Below are 21,423 nucleotides of genomic sequence, written 5' to 3'. Positions count from 1 at the left end.
AAGATAAACATGGATGAAAGGGCTGACCTGGTATGTATTAAGATGATCTGGCTGTTTGACAGAGCAAAATCCATTTTGTTCCATCTGCTTCCAGGTAGGTACATCATACAGGTGAAATTTACTACAGAAACTGGCTTCCTGTAGTTCAGAAGGACACCATCCCCCTTGTTAGCTGGCCAGTCCCTGCAGTCCAGTTCTAAGCGCGCCATTTGGAAACTTTGCTACTGAGCCATTTGGAAACTGTAGGGATTTTGTTGACATACCCATCACTCTGCTACCTAACCATCTCCTTGACCAAGCAGTCAGAGGTGGTCTCAGATATGGTCATGGACCATTCTTAACTGGTGGAAGCCCAGGATTCTTATGGCCGCCCTTAGTCTGTCCCAGAATGTATTAGCCTCAGTGCTTGTGCCAGGGAAAACATTGGCTCAAGCTTTCTTGCAGAGGCGAGGGGAGAGGGTATTTATTTATTTATTGCTTTCTTTTCCTTTGTCAGGGACTATCAGACTCAAGTCATTTAGTGCATTCCTTTCCCCCTGGCATCTCGTTTCCCTTCTGCATCGTGTCTTTTTAATAGCATAGGCCTGACAGCAAGGATTGTCTTGTTTATATTAATCTGTAAGCTGTCCTGGGCTTTCCAGCTGAAGGGAAGGTTATAAATGCTGTAAACAACCCAGCTCTGCAAGGGGTATGTAGCTAGTGGTAATGGCCTGTCCCTGAATGCTAATGGATCTGGATGTTTCCTAGATGGCTTCAACTGAGCACCCTGAAAACCCCACCAGCTGTCCTGCTGAAGCCTCATAGATTCCCAGAAGAGAGAGCTAACTCAGGCAATCACCTCTCCATCTAGTTAGGAACAAAATTTCTTCCAGGTTTTCTAGGACAATGTTAGCCATCATTTGGGGTACTCTGTGAAATGTCTCTTTTGTCCCAAGTCTTCCTCCATGTATTCTCACCCCACAAAATCCACTGTACACCATCTGTGATCATTGTCTGTGGCATGAAGTTAGACCTACAGGAGGCAACAGCTCCATGAATGGGGCAAAAATGAAATTAACAAGCATCAACTAGACAGGATATATGCTTGAGCAAAGCTCTCTTACTTCCTTTCTTAGTGAGCTACAGGAACTAGCATATGACACATCTAAGCAGAGTTGTTTGTTTTTTTATCTCTCCCTGTCATTACAGTTTTCTATATTCAAAGAACTCAAAAAAAACAGAGGAACATTTATGTGAGCTCCTAAAGTGCTGAGAAGTAGACCTATCACTTTGTCCCATACATGCATTAACAACATCCTCCTTCTGCAACTTTCAGCTGATGAAAGCTAGTTCTTTTTTAACATATTGGCGAACCTTTGCTGGGTTGGGTTGGACTGCAAGCAGTACATTGATTCAAATGATAAACTGATTAATTCATGGGTCCTAGCAACTATCTAAACGCAATTTTAGGAAGAAAGGAAGGAAGGTTCACCAGTAGTCGTCTGCAGTAGCCAATCTTTCTGCTCCCATCAACGTTGGTGAGGACAAAGGAAAATGTTTCACTGTAAAATAAAATGCAGAATAAAAGCCTTGGAGTTTGAGCAATCTGCTGAAAATCCAATGAGAAAAACAAACCAAAAATGTAAAGCAGGGCGGCTGAAATGAAATAAGGGAATGCTGTTCAGGGCACGAACAGAGTGAGCTGTTTCAGGACACAGCTGACTCTGTCATCTTTTTTGGGTTAAGAGGTCTCTCTTTTCTGAGGCTTTTAAAGACTTACTTGGCCCAGGGACTTGAGGAAGGTCACCAGGTGAGTTGCTTTTTGGTTATCCCTTGGCATCATTTTTATCATCTGCTTTTTTGAAGTTTTAATGCTTTTTTCTGATTTTATGATATTTTAAATGCACTTTTTCCATATATTTTATGGACTGTGTAAATGCCCCAGAGAGCTTTGGCTGTCGAGTGGTATAGAAGTAAATAAATAGGATACTGCAAAAACAAAGCAGATGTCTTAGACCATCTTCACTGTATAATTACTATTTCACTTCAGCCCTTTGCAAAATAGCATTATACATACATTTTTTAAAACCAGGCTGGGCCAATTGTGGCCCTCTACATGCTTTGGCCTACAAGTCCAATCAGCCCTAGATGGTATAGCTGATGTTGAGGGACCATTGGAGTTGTAAGCACAAACATCTGAAGTTTTTCATCTCTGACCAAAATGTTGGCACAGCTTTGCCCAGTCTGGTTCCCTCTAGATGTCCTGGGTTGTCTAGATGCTCTAGCTGGCAAAGTTGAGGCTTGGCACATCTGGAAGGAACCCACATGGGAAAGGCTAACAGTTGCTGGCTAAACTAGAACCAGGACATCAACGCATTTTTCTTGACTGGAATAAAGTCCAAGGAACATGAGCTGGCACTTTTTGAATAATTCCAAAAGGAAAGTTCTGCCTGAAATGTTGCTGGGGAAAGCACTGAGGTGTCATCTTTTGCTTTTCTGCTGTTGTTGTTGTTAGTCACGAAGTCATGTCCGACCCATCATGACCCCATAGACAACACTCCTCCAGGCCTTCCTGTCCTCCACCATCTCCCAGAGTCCACCTAAGCTCACACCAACTGCCTCAGTGACTCCATCCAGCCACCTCATCCTCTGCCGTCCCCTTCTTCTTTTGCCATCTATTGTTCCCAGCATTAGACTCTCCTCCAGTGAGTCCTTCCTTCTCATTAGGTGGCCAAAGTATTTGAGTTTCATCTTCAGTATCTGGCCTTCTAAAGAGCAGTCAGGGTTGATCTCCTCTAGGACTGACCGGTTTGATCATCTTGCAGTCCAAGGGACTCGCAGGAGTCTCCTCCAGCACCACAATTCAAAGGCCTCAATCCTTTTGCGCTCAGCCTTCCTTATGGTCCAGCTTCCGTTCTAGTATTTCCTATTAGGACATGCTATTTTCTCTATGTCATTAGTTCCTTGAGACCTTATAGTCACCAAACAATCACCTCTTATATTCTGTGAGTGGTGCCCAGTTATCGCCATCTGGAAAACAGAACAGGGGAATGGCTTGCAGCAACCTCTCCTCCTCTTCACGCTGCCCCCTCATCAGATTCTCACACTGAAACAAGAAACAAAGAGAAAGATGAAAGGGACTACTTCTTTACCATTCATTCAGCCCAGATGAAACACATGCCTGGGCTTGTTAGAGATACACAAGTGATCCTTCACACAGGAGACTAAACGCTGCTTCTGAGGTTTTGCATCTTGTGTATTGCATGCCTCTTCTATGTACAGCCACCCTTGGGATATTTCCATGCATCGTGCAAAATTCAGGGTCACACACATCTGTTGTTATGAAATGGAAATAAGAAAACATCCATTCAGAGTAGCTGTTCACAACATCATTAATAAGTGGGGACTTGGGGTATTGGGGGTTTGTCTATACTAGAGTAAAGGAAAGGAGCTTTATTCCTCCAAAAGATCAGGTTTTCACTTTGGGAGGCTCTGTAGGTTCAGTTTGTAGCTCACTTCCGTGGTCTGGCTGTTAGTGAGTGGTGTGCCTCTCCCCACTTGACTTCATGGACTTGTTGGGAGGAGAAAATGTAGGGGAAGGAACCATACATTATTAGTGCTGCAAACTGCTCTATGTGCTCTTTTGGAAGAAGGGCAAGGTATAAGGTTTTAAAGACATACACATAGCCATTTGCTCCATGGAGAAAAACTGGGCTTATAGAATCAAATTATTACAGAATTTTAGAGTTGGAAGAGACCTTGGGGGTTACTGGGTCCAGCTTCAGGAATCAACTGCAGAATCCCTGATAGAGATTCCAGAAATAAAGATTGCTTTTAAGCTTTGTCTTCTCTCTGGAAGATATAAGCTTTATGTTGCAGTTCTGTACTGATTTACTTGGCAGTAAACACTGAGAAACTCAGTGGAACTTGCTTTTGTGGAGATGTGGGTTGGACCACACTGTGAAACTGATTAGGTGATGAATGACATTGGTCAATGCAAGCTGTCTGTTGCCCTCCGGAAGTTTTAAATGTTGTTGTTGTTACATACCATCAAATTGTTTCCAATTTATGGTGAGCATATGAATGAGTGTCCTCCAGAATGTCATGTCCTTGACAGCCCTGCTCAGCTTCTGCAAACTCAAGGCTATGACTTCCTTTATGGAACTGATGCATCCCACATCTGGCCTTCCCCTCTTCTGCCTTTGCCATTCCCTAGCATTATTGTCTACGGATATGGGAGATCCAAGTTCTAGTCTCCACTGAGCCATGAAACTCACTGGATGACGTTGGTCCATTCATGGACTCCTACCCTAAGTACCTCTCAGTACCTTTTCATGCTTTGGGGAGCATAAAAAAGTGGATTGCAGGAGAACTAGGTAAGCTGCCTTGGGTTTCTCGCAAGAGGAAAAAAGTTGGGATACAAATGAAATGTAGTCAGAATAACAGCAACAGCTACTGACCTCAGTTATGTGTGGATAATCATTGCATTGCTGAGAAGATAGCTAGGCAGTGGTGTAGTGGAACCGGGCCCCACAGGGCGCTTCAGCAACAAAGCTTTTAGCCTGCCACTTTAACAAGGCTTCTGCTTCCAATGTTTCCATGTTCAAAGGCTGGCTGGACTGGCAGCTGAATAATTCTTTCATGCTGACCATAGGACTGCATCCTTGCCTGAAGGGAGCAAGCTAGTTTTGGGGGCACAAGGCAGGGTGCATGGCACACAGCTCCCTCTTCTAACACAGTGCTACCACATCCCAGCCTCCGCCAGCTGAAGCAGCTGCTGCGGTTTGTCCAATGGTAGGGCTGGCCTGGCAGGAGCAGAAAACCATTTTTGACCATCTCGGTAAATATCTCTTGAGCAAGGCTGCACTTCAGTGCAGGATTTTCAGGCCACTGCTCCCTAGACAACTGTCAATTTCTGGCTAGAACAGAGGGCTGCACACATTAAATTGATTGACCTGTATCCTGTAATAAGCAGTGATTAATATCTCAACATTGTCTACATCTCCACATAGATGCAAAATAGACCTTTCTCTCCCTAATATGAAGCATTTCTGCAGTTTCCTGTTACAGCAAAGATTGGGCTGTGAACAATTATACCAAGACAAAATGAAACTGATTCAGTATGAAGTGAAGTGAAGCCACAAAAGAACGTGGTTTGGTTTCATTTTGTTTTTACAACTATGCTGAGCCAGATGATCACAGTGAGGGATAGCAAGTCTTTTTCTAAGTTCTCTGTGCAAAGTTCAGCAGAAGCTGTTTCCAGTATGCTCAGAACTTTTTGTAAATCAAACTGGATTACTTGGGTGAAATAAAACCCTAGGGTTCCTAGTGCTTCCAATGTAGTATTCTATCATTTTCTCCTTAAATGGATTTTGGATTTTTAAATCCATTTTGGATTTTCCACAGCAGGGAAAAAGACAGTGTAGTGTGCAAATACAGGAGGGTTATGCATGGAAGACAGTGTTGTCTGGACCCTCCTGCCTGACATTCCAACAATTAGGCACAGCTATTGCATGATAAAGAATTCATCTAGAACAAGGGTCTCAAACCCAACTTACCTGGGCGCCGCTGGAAATAGGGTCTAGGTGAGGCTGGGCTGCATCAAGTATTCCACCACCGCGGTGGGGGTGGGCCGCTCATCCCGCGGCCAGCCTGGGCACCACCGGCGCTTTGAAGGCCGCAGGGCCCCTCCCCCGTGCCCCACCCGTCCCAGCAATTGGCCCGCGGGCCGCGAGTTTGAGACCCCTGGTCTAGAAGCATCAGAGGTCAACATGAAATTCAGAGTTGAAAGCAGGGGTTTTGTTGAGCCAATGGTCTCATTCTTGCCCAGGCAGCAAGCCTATATTTGAGCGATGCCACCTTGGACATGACAAAACACTCCTTCATACAAAAATAAATAAATGCATCCCTCCCCAGGGAAAATGAGCTTGTCAGGAAGGTGAGTCTCGAACTGCATCTGGAGATGCACTCAATGCATAGCAGACGCCACTTGCAGGTCAAAGGCGTACAGCCCAAACACAGGAACATGGAAAGCTTGCCTTATCCTGAGACCATCAGTCTGCCGAGGCCTGTATTGTCAACACTGCTTGGCAGCAACTGTTTCAAACAGGGTTTCTTTCCTAGCCCTACCTGGAGATGCCAGGATCAAACCTGCATCCTCCCATGTGCAATGCAGGTGTTTTTCTATGGAGCCTCTCCTAGGTCTACTACCTCAGTGAGAGCTATTCGTAAGTCCGAAGGAGGGGAAGGGAGAAGTGCTGATGCAGTTACAGTGCTTCAAAGTCTCATCATCCCACTCCAGTCATGACTAGAGGTAGGAAGAGATTCACCTGTAGCAGTACGAAGGCCTGGCACATCTGGGACCAGGGCCCAGCACGAGAAGGGCAAACATGCCTGCTGGCTTGGGGCTCAGAAATGGAGCCCCAGTGCTTGTGGACACTCCTGTTTTAACTGTATCAAAGGCAGCGGGGAAAGTTCAAGCCCTAAGGAGATCTGCTTGCCCCTGCAGAGCTCTGAATACCTTGCATGCATGCATGCAGCACACTAACTAAATATTACCATCTTCACAAAGACAAAAAGGGATTCTTCACTTTCAGATGCTGGGCACCTTTCATTAGGAGCAGTGGACTCATCCCCATCGGCAGCCCCTCTCCTGCTTTCGTCCTTGCCAAGGGAGCTTCTTTCTCCAGCTTTAACAGATACAGGGAAGAGATATATGAAGTGGGACAGTGGGGAACATTTCAAAGGAGCATCGGCTTTTGTAGGCAGGATTTTTCTGCTGCTCTAAAGATAAAAGGATTCCACTAAAGTTTCATAGATTGCATCTTAATGACAGGGGAAACTGTGGAGCTGAGGAGGAAGGCAGGCAAAGATATTTTAAGAGCCACGGGATCCATATCAGCATTTTTTTCAGGTCTGTTTCCCTCCTCCACATTTCCTGAGAAAGACTGGGGCTACCAGAGTGCAAAAGTGGTTCAGCAGCCATTTTCGGGTGTCTTACTGAAAAGGATGTCTCCTGCTCTATTACCAACCTGAGTGAGTTTGTACACATGCAGTTGTACAGAACAAGTGAGCTTAATTCAGATCTCGAAACAAACCCATGTAAGTTGGAGCAGAGCCTGCCACTGCGAGGGCAACCAATTGCCAGGTCGGGCAGCCACTTATGAGTCACCTGAAAGAGGACAAAAGATGACAGGGACTGGCCTCAGGCAGCCCCTGCTTAGGTCAGTCTCTGCCCATCCTTGCTCTGGCCTCTTCATCTGACCAGACAACCATGCTTCAAATTCTTACCTTTGGAAACTGATAGGTAATCTTTGGCTCATAATCTCCATTAGAGTTCTTCTTAATCGCCACCACAACTAAATACTCAAAGAACAAGTGTCCTGCAGAGGAAGGGAAGCTGCTTCTCTCGGGTGGCTTCCCTCTGACTGGGAGTTTGGTTTCTGTAGCAGGTGCATGGCGGTATTCATCTGTAACACAAAATTGTATTGACACACGTGATGACACAGGCATGCAAAATAGGCCTTCCAGCAGGATTTGAAGAGTACAGGACCACAAACTCCCCCCCAACCTCCTCCCCGCCCCCAAAATCCATTATAAGTCAGCCTTCCTAGACTTCAACTCCAGCAACTCCTAGCTGCCATAGCCAATAGCAATTATGGGAGTTGTATTCCACACTTTTGGAAGGCAAGAGGTTGAGGTAGCCTTCCCTAAATGCAGCAGTTCACAGTTCCAAAAACAAATGCCTCAAAGGCAATGAATATAAGTCCAAATCAATTGCACAACTCTTCAGAATGTATCCTTTGGAGTGTGTGGACATTCTCCTTGTTCTCCATGTCTGGGGAAGTGGGACGTTGTCTGCTGACGACATTCCCAAATGTGGATGCACCACTGGCCGTGCCTCCAATAGCTCTGCATTTATTACCAATGAGAATGGCCCCTACCGTACCCATGCAGGGTTTCCCTCTCGTCAGTGCAGGCTGCTGGCTGCAGAGGGGCACAGCCAGCTGGCCTGTCACCACTGGGGTGGCGTGGGGGCCTAAGTGAACATAGTTCAATCTCCTGCTTTCAGTGAATATGTGCCCACTCTCTGAAAAGGACTTAGATGACCAAGCACTGTTCTCCTAATCTCTGCCTTGTTATTTTGGCCTTCAGGGCAACCTGCTCTGAATCAGAACAGCGATAAACATTTCATATTCTGGCAATCTCTGCCACATTAAAAGCATAAGTTACTTTGCTGTGTTTAAACCTTAGCAGCATTCACTGTGATCATGAAGGAAAGAGATGTCAAGCGCAATGTTGCATGGAGTCTGGACGGCTTCCGGCTACTTTGTATTGTGAGACTGTTACAGAACATTGCGGGTATTGAGTTCTACATGGCCTTCACGCTACATTTTATCTGAGACACACTGCTAAATCTGTACTTTTTCATGTGGCAAAGTCAGCACAAGGTGATTCTATTACATTCAAGTTACACAATGAATGTGTGCTTTGAATCCCTTGTCACTCTTCAGGGCTGATGTTTGTTATGCCAGCAAAAACCATTTTTCTCTCTGCTTAGAACTGTTGTTGCAGTTTTGACAATAGAAGCACGTTTAAAAAAAAGATGCATATTTCTTTTTTATATCCAAAAGCAATATGTTGCAGCTGTAGTTTCTAGCAGGAGCTATGTTTCTGCATACATCACTGACCTGGGTATGCTTCCTCTCTGGAAACAGCAACTCATGCAGAAATGCAACAGGCAACATCCTCTAAGACTGGGAAATGTTGTGTGGTGCAGAAATTACTACTTGTCAAAAAGGCTGATCCCAAGGAGGGAAGGCCAAAGCCTTCAATCATGCAGAGACACAGCAGGCCATCTCTGTGTGGAATGGTATTTTGGGATTATAGCAGCAGTATTTTCATGGCGCACTCATGTTCTCTGGTGCTAGGTTGAAGAATTGTTGGTTCACATTTATTATGTTGTAGACTGGAACCATCTGGAGATCATCTGCCCTAACCAAAATGCTTTATACTAAGTTTAGACTATCTAAGCACCCATTAGCTCATGGCTTTCAAATTGCAGTACTGTGTTGAAAGCAAAAAAAAAAAAAAAAAAGGTGTCAGAGGTGCCTGGAGACCAAAAAATATTGTACACATCCCAGGAAACTACTGTTATTGGGAGGCAAATTCAGTGGAATGAAAATGTATGTAAACAGCCATGTGCAATTGTAAGCATTGCATATGGATTACTGGATTATGTTGAATATCATCATAATCCAGTAAAATACAAACATGGAACCATAAATGCTTTTTGTCTCTTCAACATGGAATGGCATTTCTGATTATCTGGAATTGTCTTTTGATTTATTTGGGGCATAATCAAGCCAAGTATGAGCTTAAACATACCTACTAGGATGCAAAGTTCCATGGTCCTTCATGAAACTTTTTAAAAATAAATATGTTTGTGGTTGGGCTGTCCATGCTGCCAAAACTTTGTTTTGTCTGGTTCATTCCCCTCATTAGCTTCAGTCCAATGCTTTATCAAACAATATCCCACATTTTCTGAAAGGAAAAAACATCCATGGGGAAGACCCTCTCTGCACGCTTCTTGGTAAACTTGAGGCAAGCTCTAGCTTCTGGAAAAGTTCCTGTGACTGACATAACCATGCAATAAGGAGGACTGCTTCCTTCCCCTTCCCCTTGCCTCCCTCCCCAAGAAGCAGTCCTGACTTGTGGAATGCCCCGAGCTCTCAAATTCAGATAGTCAGGTGAGCCCTGCAAGTGCTACGCATGCCTCTGCCCTGGTTTTCTCTGTAGGTCCTGGTTGCTGAGCAGAGACATGTTTTGTTTGTTTTGCTTTTTTTAATCAGGTAGGAAAGCTGTTCTGGTTGGAGTCCAAGCCCTGTCGTAACAGTAAAGAATTAAGCCACAATTGCATCAGACAGGTTGGGTGAAAAAACAAATAATTAACACCACCCAGGAAGTAAATGTATTTCAGTGCACCAAGAAAGGAAATGGAGAAAACAGAGTGTGGTATTTGTTTAACAGTCTGAGCCGCAACACTACACTTGGGGATGAGGGTTTATTTTTCAGAATCTGATTTTGGTGCCAGCCACAGAAACGTTTTCCTCCTGCCGAAAGGAAATGTCAACTGCAGTAAAGTCCAAAGAGCATGTAGGCAGCAGCAGGAGAGGTGTAATCAGGCAAGCCTCTGGTTCTGTGCTAGCAATTTGCACTCCCTGGGACCATGAATGGCTGGTTTTGGCCTGTAATGCAAAACTGTTGCTGTATGAGAGCCAGCAAAACACTCAGAGTTTAACCTGCCGGCAGTTTGGTCAGATGCAGAGTGTATGGCTCCTAAGCTTCCACAGTTCTGGTATAGAGAGAATCTTAGCATGTGCTTGCCACATGAGCAATGTTGCTGAAATGTCAGCTTAAAGTGGCTGGTGCCCTTTCTTTTTTTCCTTCAGGCCACACGATCCCATGTGCTGAAACAATTAAGACAGCAATTTGAAAGTCCCCAGGTTACAACTGTAGCTACTCCAGATGTGTAGCTACACTGAGCATTTTGGAGAACACTGGAACTGGTATCACCCATCTCTTTAAGCATCACTTTTTATGCTTTGCTTTAGAGGGACACGCTCTACAGAAATCCAAAATGCTGCAACGTCCAGAAAACCGTCTTTAAGGGCAAAAATACATTTCCCAATATTTCAAAAGTTCCTTTTCGACCAAAATCAAGCACTCTGTTGAGACATATTTACTGAAAAATAAGCCCCATTGAGTTCAGCAAGACTTACTCCTAGCTGAGCACTGGATTGCAGCCTTAGCTATTTTAAAATGTTATTTTCGTCAGGTATTAAAACATTCTCCCCCTCCTCTCAGGTCAGAAGACAATTGTTTTCGAAAAGGCAGGAGCTTTCCCACCTAGTCAGTACTAATTAACATTTATGTGAGATTGCAGAATAGTGATAGTTTGGAAGCTGTGCCGTGAATGCAAGACATCAATGCTCACCACCCCCGCTGAAGAACAATTTGGGTCTGGGGTCAGGGTCTCCTCTTCCCTTCTCATTCCCTTTTTCTTGTGTGTCACATCTGCTTAGATTGTAATGCTGCAGGTGGGCACAGTCCTGGTTCACTGATCAGCTGTAGGGTGCTCTAGAAGCAGTTTTGGCTGACAAGCAGGATAAAAATAAGTAACAGTTTTGCTTCCTTTAAAATTAGGATCGAACATTTAAAGTGCTTATCACTTGAGCCGCAACACCAGAGTGGATTTACTGTGAATTCATATGAATGTGCCCACAGGGACTTGAGGTATCTGTACCAAACTTCTTGTACCAAATCAGAGTCATCTCCAAGTTATTTCAGTTCTACCCAGCATCCTAAAATCACTGGCCGTGGTTCATAAACTCTTCTGCACCAAGTTGAACCCCTGTATAATCAGCACAGGACACACTGCACCTTAGGATTTAGGATACCAGTGGAACAGACTCTCAGCATATAAATGTACACCCTTTCCAATAAATGGAAGACTAATAAAACAAATGGAAGGAAGAGATGGCAACAAAACAAACACCATCTCACCATCCCTTAACAAGCTTCTCGCACAGCTTTCTGGCCTTTGAAACTCCCTAAGCAAGACTTGTTCTAACAATGAAGTACTGAACTATAATGCAGAACTGCAAAGACTTGGAGCACATTCTCATACAGATTTTCTTGACCTTTTCCATAAACATTTTAATTGTTTAGTGCACATGGAGGCCTTCTGACTGCTGTTGTTTCATTGGCCCTGTCAGCTTTCTGGCTGGTTTGCAGCCAAACAACATATAATATTAAACATAGTGTCTTGAGTGTGTCAACTTTTAAAAAGTATAAACAGCAGCTGGCACTTCAACAATAGCTAATGGCTCACAAAATGTTTGCAATCCCAGAAAGGGCTTGCTTAGGAACATGGGAACAGCAGAAACTGCATTATACTGAGCTACTTTGGTCCATCTAGGCCAGTATTCTCATCACTGACAGGCGGCAGCACTCCAGGGTTTCAGGATTTGTTTCTTTGCCCCACCTGGAGACCTCAGGGACTGAACCTGGGACCATCTATATGCAAAGCAGGTACTTTATCATGTCAAGTCACAGCCCTTCCCCTCCTGTTCCAGGAAGGGAAAGACTGGCCCCCATGAGCCAAAGTAAAGCAGAAATTATAAGCTTGTAGAAACAGACTCACATCCCACTGCACAGATGCCCTTCTGCTTAGAGTTGTATTAATGATTATGTCCCATTTATGAGAGCAAGAGGCAGAAAAATGCAAAGTAGCTTGCATCATTCAGCAGTCTGCAGAGCGAAAGGGTAAAGGTGCATAGGGGAAAAATCCTTTACCTCTTTGCCACAGGCTAGTGCGTGCAGATAGTGAGGAGGCAGGTGTATATTCCAGAACACTGAACAGGCCTGAACTTCCTTTAGTGGGTGCAGAACGGCCTTCCCCAACTTGGTGTGCCCCAGATGTTTTGCACTGCAGTTCCCAGCATTCCTGATCAATGGCCATATGGACTGACACTAATGAGAAACACACACGGAGGATGCTTTGTTGGGGAAGCTTGGTGTAGAAGCAGCAGCAGCCATAGCTACTGAGCTGACATACCACTTTCTCAGTAGCAAAGTGGTAGAGAACAAGTTTAGCATGTCAGAGTATCTAGGCTCAATCTCCGGGGAGAGCTGGGGGAAAAAATCCTGCCCAAAACACTAGAGAGTCGTTTCCAGGCACTGCAGACAGTACTGGGATAGAGGGCCCAGTGGCCAACCAACTGCTCAACTGGAAACCCACAAGCAGGGCAAGAGTGTAACAGCACCCCCCAGTCCATGTTCCCCAGCAACTGGTGTACCTAGATGTACTGCCTCTAATACTGAAAGAGGCCCTCAGCCATCAGGAGTAGTAACCAATGAGAGCTGGCCTTCTCCATAAATATCCTGCGTTTCAGCCTAATTACCAATGGAAGTTCATCAAGCTTGTTCCAATTGGCCATCCAGTCAAGTAAGCACCATTTATCCCTGTGAAAGCAAGTGCAGTACAGACCACACGCTATCTTGGAGGCAGGACTGCAGACAGGAAATGCTTTTTCTTGGCCATGGGAGAATAGAAAGTGGGGTGGTTGATAAAGATGAATCTGAAGTTAGCTGCTAAATTGTACAATGGGCATGAAAATCTAGAGAAATCAAAGGCAACTGCCACATCCCAGACAAGCCACAGACACTGGCAAGTTCATTCCATGTCCAGGGAATGACGCTGCAGTGCCAGCATCAGGTTGAGGGCTCTGAAGGGCCCTCCTTCCTCCACGAGTCCACTTGCTCCTGCTTCCATTTCTCATCCTTGCAACCACGGCTTTCTTGGCAAGTGGAAAGCCAGTCATCAGCACCTCCAGAGGAGAAGGCATGTGAACAAACAGCTCACAGTGAAGAAGAGCAGAAACAATGCTGGTGCTGTTGTATGTGAGCCCCCGTTAAGGCAGTGGGCCCTTGGAAAGTGCCCAACCATTCCTATCCTTAGTGTCCTAGGCTGTGGCCTGGTTGCCACTGCCATCTTTCTCTTTTCTCCTTGAATGCCATGTACGTGTCATATGACTCAACATACAACTGGGAGATCAGAATAATTCTAGTTCCCTCATTCTGCATCGGCACTAACCTAAGCTACAAGTGACACATCCCCTGGAAAGCAGATACTGGAAGGGAGCAAAGACTGCTTTTTAAAGCAATTTGCAATTGTTCTCTGCATAGAACAGACACCACAGACTTTGATACTCCAAATTATTAAAACTGGTTAGTTTCCAGCCCTGGAAGTATGCACTAAAGCAGTATAAAACAAAACTCTGAGCTCATTTTACTACTCAGAGGGGGCATCGGGGAAAAACTACAGTCTTGAACACACCTATCTGGAGTAAACTCAGCAAGACTTATTTCTGAGTAGACCTGTCGAGAGTTACTTTGAGCGATGATTTTATGCACCGTGATAACGAGAGCGTGGCTGTTACTGGAAAACAGTAAAACGTGTTACCGGGAACCTATCTGGGCAAAATGACCTTTGATTTTGACTCCTCACTTCCTTAAAAAGGAAAAGAAAAAAACATGCACGGCTGGGTTCATTCCTGCATTTATTCCCGTGGTTCTCCGTGGCGATTCTGTTGGGCAATTTCCCGACTTCCTTCCAGCACACGCTTACATGTTGGCTTTCCCTTTCCAGAGATCCTCGGCACGCAACGGGGGACTTTCCGACGCCGCTCGAACTGGCCGGACAGGGAGAAGTGACAGCCGTGCCGGGCAACGGGGAGGGGGGCGCGGGCGACCGCTCGCCCGGCCGCGACCTGGGCTGGCTGCTCCGCTCCCGGGGCGTGCCTCGCTTGCCCCGTTACGGGAAGAAGTTGCCCTGAAGTTCACGCCGGCCGCCGAAATGGGGCCGATCCCGCAAGCGGGCGGGCGGGCGCGCACGGCCGGTCCCCGGACGCCGCCAGGCGAGGTCAGGCGTGTCTTCCGCAAGCGGAGGACCTGCCGCAGGCGAGGCGCTCGTGGGCAGGCGGGAGCCAGGGAGACCAAGGCGGGGGAAGAGGCTGGCGCCGGGCTGACGGGCGGCAGCGTAGCGGCACTCTCCTTACCTCCGCGGGACGATCTGCGCCGCAGGCTGTTTCGGAAGAAGTGCACGATCCTCTCGCCGGCCATGCCGCTCGCCCGTGTTTGCGGCCGGCCTGCCGGCCAGCGAGCGGGCTGCCTCTCCGGCGGGCACTCGCGCCTTCCGCTGCCGCGGTCCCACTTTCGCTTTCGGCAGCTCTCGGCGCGGGCAGAAGAGCGGAGCACACCTGGCAGAGAAAGGGGCAGTGCGGCGCCTGCTGGAGGAGTGCGGGAGGCCGGACGCTGCACCTGGGGCGGCAGGAGGAGCCGGAGAGCGGCGCGGGGCGGGGCGCGGAGCAGCAGCCCCTGGAGGTGGCGGCCGGGACACCTGAAGGAGCCGCCTCCGCCCGCCCGCCCGCCGCGGGTGGCATCGCCGGCGCTTGCGTGCCAGCCGCGGCGCCTCTCGGAGCCGCCGGACAAAGGCGCGCCGGCAGCTGCGCAGGTGCGCGCGCTTGCCCCTTTCTTGCCCGGCCTGCGCACAGGGACTTTAGAAGAGAACATTGCCCGCGGTTCGGGGTTGTTTCTACATCTTTTTAAAGGCAAGCATAACTTAAAGCCAACTAGGCGTATAAGGGTAGGATCGAAAACTGTAGCAATGTCACAGTAAGCGTTCCAAGATTTCCTAAATGTAAGGCAGAGCTCACACAACAGCCCACGCACGCGATCAGGGTCCGCAACCCTAAAAGCTTGCCAATTTCTCGCAATCGCCTGGGAGTAAGCGCCTCAGGGAAAGCTGGCTTACTCTGAGTCAGATCACCGGGTCCACTGAAGCCGGTATGGGCAGTGCTGACTGGCATCAGTGGCTCTCCAGATTCTTTCCCGGTCCTGTCTGGAGATGCCAAGTATCTGGGCTAGAGCATAGCATTTGGGCCCTCAGTGGGATTTACTTGTAGGTAAGCACATAAAGGCAGGTCCTGAGAAATGCATGATTGTATGGGGCATTCCTATGAAATCAGCACATTGCATTTGCTGTGGCTCTGAGTGTTTACAATATCCCTGTAGTTTTCCACTGTGGTATGAAAATCAGTCCACAGTCATTAACCTTACGAGTAGCTTTCCAGAAAGAAGACTGTTAAAGGATTCCAGCTTCTTACAAGAAGATAGTCTCATAACCTGTGTTTGAGATAGGATTAGTCTAGAAAGCCTCTTGTCTAACTAAGGTTTTATGTCCACAGTGGGCAGACATCAGATTTGCTTTTTGACCAGAACTGTGACATCCGCCAGAAGGAAATAGGTGCAAAACAGTGGCTTAGGAGGGCAGACGTCTGCTAAGAATTAAGGAAAAGAGAGTGTGCTTAGCACAGGAATTTGTGATCACGACCAGAAGTAAGTACCAGAATCATGTCCTTCCACACACAGAAATTGCAACCTTATTTCCTAAGGTTTCTTTTTCAGTACCTTATTTGGGGGGCAAGGTTGGCCAGGGGAGCTTTTTAATTATGAGACAATTGGAGGTCAAAAATTCTTGCCTATCCAATATAAGTTACCAAATCTAAAAGTAGATCTAAAGCTACCTTCTGTATCTCTGCATTATGTCGTATCTCTAATTACATGCTGATAATCAAGGCAATATATTAATCTCTCTGTGTGTGGGGGGGTAAATTGTTGATTAGGCCCTTAATGTAGTCCTTTGGGTGAATATTTAACATGTTAATTCCAATATTTTGATGATACTGTAATTTTAAAACTAATGTTTAAAATGTGGATGTTGTGTGTGGTTTTTTTTTGTTTTTGTTTTTTTTGCCTCTTGGTTTTTTAAAGCATATGTACAGGTAAGCCAGTTCAGAGGGCCATACATGTGACTGGAAAGCAGCATGTAAATACAGATATAAACAACGGTGGTGCTTTCCCAAACTTTACCATGCTGGATTTAGACTGTGGCACTAAAACATCCATATATCCAGGAGAAAATGCTGCTCTAGGCTTGATCTAACCACTGCAGATTTCACATTATTGACAGAAAGAAGCAAAAACTGCTTCGAACTACATGTGTTGACTGACGACCCCTTGTCCCATCCCTTTGCCTTCCCCTTGAGTGGGAATGCTACCAGGATCAATAGATATTAATGCATAAAACTGAGCTGCCTTACCAAGTTGCCTTACTGCTGGTCCATCTCATCCACTGTTGCCCTCACAGACTCACAGTGATTTTTCAGGGTTTCAGGCAAGATGTTTTTCTAGCCCTACCTGGAGATGCTGCTGATTGAACCTGGGACTTTCTGCATGCATACCTGGGAAAGTGCCCCCATTTCCTGATATACACCAGTATATCACCAAGATCATAGGAGGAGGTCTTGCTGACTGTACCATAACCTACAGTTTGCCATCTTGAGGCAACACAGAGGAGAACCATCTCCATAGTGATGCCCACATCATGAAATGCCCTCTTCCTGGTACTTGGGAGGTTGTGCCGTATTTCAGGTGCCAATTAATGACCCATCTCTTTACTCAGATCTTCATGGATTGGTTAGGTTGCTCACTTTATTTGTTCATTACAGTGTTTTGCATATTTCATTTTAATGTTGTCATTATATATATGAGATTATGCATTTTCATGTAGTTTATTTATTTATTTTGTAAACTGCTTTTTTTTAGAGATGATAAGCTAAATTTAAATCTATTAAATAAGTAAATCCAAAACCCTGGACTGCAAGCATTCCATGGTGCTATGTTAAAAAACAATTTTATGTGATAACAGTGTTATGTATCTTTGAACAAAAATGAAACACACACAAGCAAGGTTTCCTATGTTGTTCCACAGTAAGAAAAGGGTCCTTTTTGTGTTAAGCCGTCCAACTGAACAAAATTCGAAGTACTAACGGAGCTAACGTTTTCAGCTTGAAGAACTGTTCTGAAAGCTCTTTCAGCGGAGACAATGAGGGCTGCCTGCAGCATGAAAGAAGAGCAGTCCTTGCTCACAGAATATGTCTTGTGCGCATTGGGCTAGCAGCCAAAACAGCAACAGAATGTACGACAAGGTCACTTTCCCTGCTGATGTTCACAAGAAACCATTAGAGGGGAGCTATACCTCTGGAACCAATTAACAGAAACTGGGGAATTGTTTTCTGTAAACGCTGTACTCTCCAGGGGAAGTGGCTTTGCTTTCTCAATGTATAAAGGCACGCTACTATGCAAGTTTAGCTGGCTGGGGCATGAGGGACTTGCAGGCTCTTGCTTTGTCTAAACTCACATAGGACTGCATCCTAAATGGATAGATACTTCTGTCAGCTTTGGAACCCCTCAAAACCTTGAGACAGTGAGTAGTCCTTTTAATTTAACATAACATCACCCTACCTCGTTCTTTTTCCAGTTTGCAAAAAGGCATCTGGGGGAGACAGAAAACATATAAAAAGCTTTTCTGCTGTGATGAGGATCTTTTTTGGCCTTGCTGCAAAGCACTGCATGTGGCATAGAACCAACAGTGCTGTAAAAAAGCACCATCTCCAGGTGCTCCAGCATCCTGTTGGCAAGATGCTTTTCTCAGCATGGACCGGGAAACTGGTCAGAACTAGGGGCCAAAAACAGGACAGTTCTGGAGGAAAACCTGTATTGGTCTGCATGTGACTTGGGACTGGGATGGAGGTTCAACTTCCAGCAGGACAATGCCCTGACCACACACTGGAGTGGTTTAAAAACAAGGACTGAAATGTCTTCGAATAGCCCAGTCAAAGCTCAGACCTCAGTCCAGTGGAACATCTGTGACAAGGGTTGAAAGTTGCTGTTCACCAACAGTCCCCATCCAGCCTGGCAGAGCTCAAGCAGTCCTGCCAGGAAGAATTAGCAAACGTTGCAAGATCCAGATGAGAAAAGCTGATAGTCTCACAGACTCATGGCTATAATTGCTGTCAAAGGAGCTTCTACCAAGTATTGACTTGTGGGGTGAATACTTGTGTGGCTAACAAATGCCAGTTTGTTTCTGCTTAACTTTTGTGCCACAATAAAATATTTTGCACCGTCAAATCTTGAGTCTTTACAATGCCAGGATGTAACACAGCAAAGTGTGGAAAAGTCAAAGGGGGTATGTGAATACTTCTGCAAGGCTCTGTTCCTTGAAGGGTCACACAGCAAGGACAATCCAGCACTACTGCAGCTGAAGTCAGGTAGATCGTGTGACAGCAACCCCATCAGGTCTCATGCTAGGCTGAAATACAAGTTCGGTGGCTCAGGAATGCTGCCTCAAATTAATCCTGCAGTCTGATGCAGGTCACGTGTCATGATAAAAGTTCCAGTTAGCTTCTCATGTGCTTTCAGTGAGCAACAAACTCTACAAGAGGGGCATGTTACTAAAATTTAGCAAATTTGCAAGTTTGAAAAGTTTGAACAGAGAAAATTTGTGGAATTGAACTTCCATATTATTTTGTGATTTTTAGTGGCTTCCAGCTGCTTTCTAACCCATTTCAAGCGTTATTCATACATTCAGTACCGGCTGGGACCAAAAACGTGAAAGAGCTCTCTAGAATATGTGGACTAACCATGCCACCTGGATTCCCATGTGTGTATTGGCTATGTACCCAGGTATGCACATGTAGCACCTCTTCAGAGTGGCCAATACACACACACCTACTGGCATCTGTGAGGTGAGGCCAGTTTGCACATGCTAGACAGAGGAAGGCAACCTGTGCCCTTCAGCTGTTTTGAACTACAGTTTCCCTAAGCCCTAGCAAGCATGGCCAGTGGCCAGGGATTGTAGGAACTGCAGTCCAAAACATCTGGAAGGTACCAGGTTGCTTACCCCTGTCCTAGTGAAGGTTGTCATATGCTTAGCATCCACAGGTGCTAAGAGCACCTGTCCACTCCCTGTAGCAAGTGTGTGAAGGTGGATCGATCTTTAAAGCTTTACATGTTTGGGACCAGGAGGATATTGAAAGAACCATTAAATGTCATGAGTACTGGAATGTAGAATTAATAAAGAGAGAAGGACTTGTGGTACTAAGAACCCTGGTAAAATGTAAAAAGCAGAATTTATTGGATAAAACCTTTTTCACCACTAGGGGTCAGGGTAGCAACAAAGAAAAGACATAGGTGGAGGCAAAGGTGTTCTCGGGGCTGATAGCCCTGGGGCCACGAAGCATTAAAATCAGGATAGTAAAAACAAACTTGACCATCCTTGTGACAGGACTATAACAGACATAGATTCCTTCAATGTGCCAGTAGCATGTGACATTTTAACGACATACAGCATTGCTTTTGAAACAGCATCTGAGTGGGACAAATGTCATGTAAGGGAGGCTGATTGAAGGAAGCTGAAGGGGCTCTATTTACCAGAGGCTGTAGGGTAATGGAGGGGAGTGGACAGGTGCTCTTGGCTGGCTGGGATCTTTGCAGACTAGTTTCTCTCCCACAGTGCTCTGGTTTTCATTCAGGCCTTACAGTGCCTCCAGCCTAGGGATGGACAAATCTGTCAATTCTGATGTCTCATTTTCCCAATCCTACATTTGGTTCATCCTGAGGACTGATCTGAGCTTCAGTTTGCACCAAACTAAGTGCATATTTTTCCACAGTACCGGGATTTTCATATGCTATGATGTGCACATTTCAACAAGTAATTTTCCTAATGTAATATGTTGTGATACTTTTAAAGAATATATAGAATTTTGAATGCATGTGTTCTTGGAAAACACCATCAGAAAACTTAAATGTGAATTCCAAAGAATAAATGCTTTATGGTTCTCATGGAGGTTTGAAAGTTAAAAAGGTAAGTTTTTATTTAAATGTGAACTAATGAATTTCTCTTCCAGACAGATGTCTCTTAGTTCTGCCTAATAAAATATACTGTGAACCTATTCAATCTTATTTGCTTTGATTTTTCTTTGTTTTTTCCTTCCATCTTTTAAGAAGAAGACGGAAGAAGTGGTGGAGCAACATGTGGAATGGCCATAAATTGGAGACATTAGCATGTGGGCCCCATATAAAATTTAGTGCGTGAGGCAGAGCAATTGTCCACCGGTTGCTGTTTTCATCTCCCAGTGTCTTTTCCAGCTTGTTGAGGCAGGAACGGTTCCAAGTTTTTGAGAATCCTTTGGTAAGATATCTTCCATGAGCCCCTCCCTACCTTCTCGTCAGCACTGTCAACATCTGCTGCTGCTCCTTATTCTCTTTATTATCTCAAGTGTTGTTATCCTTGCTTGCTTGACAGGCACACAGCCAGTAGGTAGTGATTCTCACCACCACCATTGTCTGGGCCAGAGAAAAGGGCTGCTGATCAAGCAAATTGAAAGAAGGGGCAGGACTTCAGTGGGTACCCAATCCTGCCCACCCTTGATGCCAGTCCTGTGGTGATGTATGAAGCAGAAGTGCATTGGGTTGGCTGTGCTTATTTGTCACATCCAAAGTCATTCTGAACAGCAATTTCCTTCCCCACACGGAAGACTCAGAAAAGAGATTGCAAGTTTCTTCAAACATTTGAAAAAAGACAAGTGTCTTTGTTATGCAAACAAAGGTTTAATAGCATGGCAAAGAATAAGCCAAATGACTGGACCACTTTCAGTGATTCTCAAACTATAAATCCCATATGCCATAAAAGGTCTACATCTGTACTATTACACAATAGCTTACTCCTAAAAAGCCCACACACAAATACGTAGCTATTCCAGATGCAACACCTTGGCACTTATTCAGTTTCTAAGGGCCAAACTAGTAATTGCACACATTTTTGTTATGTAAATAGCAGTCCAGGAGAAACCTGAGCAGCCTCAGGACAACAACAACAACAAAAAGTTTACTCTTTCTCTTTGTGCAACAATGCCAGCAAAATGGCCTTTCCTCTCCAAATCTGTGTGTTGCAAGCCCAAGAATCCGGAGGCTGCTCCA

The 21,423-nt window shown here is 45.5% G+C and overlaps 1 protein-coding gene across 1 annotated transcript in view; it reads right to left on the bottom strand.

Annotated features, from left to right (window-relative positions):
* DENND2D (DENN domain containing 2D) overlaps positions 1 to 14,824 on the bottom strand; it is a 36,902-nt gene extending 22,078 nt beyond the window's left edge. The window contains exons 1-4 of the mRNA XM_044447499.1: positions 14,601 to 14,824; positions 7,270 to 7,448; positions 2,973 to 3,085; positions 1,472 to 1,541 (exon numbers count right to left, since the gene is read on the bottom strand). Coding sequence (XP_044303434.1) covers positions 1,472 to 1,541; positions 2,973 to 3,085; positions 7,270 to 7,448; positions 14,601 to 14,664 — 426 coding nt within the window. The 5' untranslated portion in view covers positions 14,665 to 14,824. The remainder of the gene's footprint in view (positions 1 to 1,471; positions 1,542 to 2,972; positions 3,086 to 7,269; positions 7,449 to 14,600) is intronic.
* Positions 14,825 to 21,423: the final 6,599 nt, after the last annotated feature.

This window comes from Varanus komodoensis, unplaced genomic scaffold (genome assembly GCF_004798865.1).
Source record: "Varanus komodoensis strain SLA01 unplaced genomic scaffold, ASM479886v1 scaffold52, whole genome shotgun sequence".
Classification (NCBI taxonomy): domain Eukaryota; kingdom Metazoa; phylum Chordata; class Lepidosauria; order Squamata; family Varanidae; genus Varanus; species Varanus komodoensis.
Note: the sequence above shows the minus strand (reverse complement) of the source record. Positions and strands in the feature narration are given on the sequence as shown.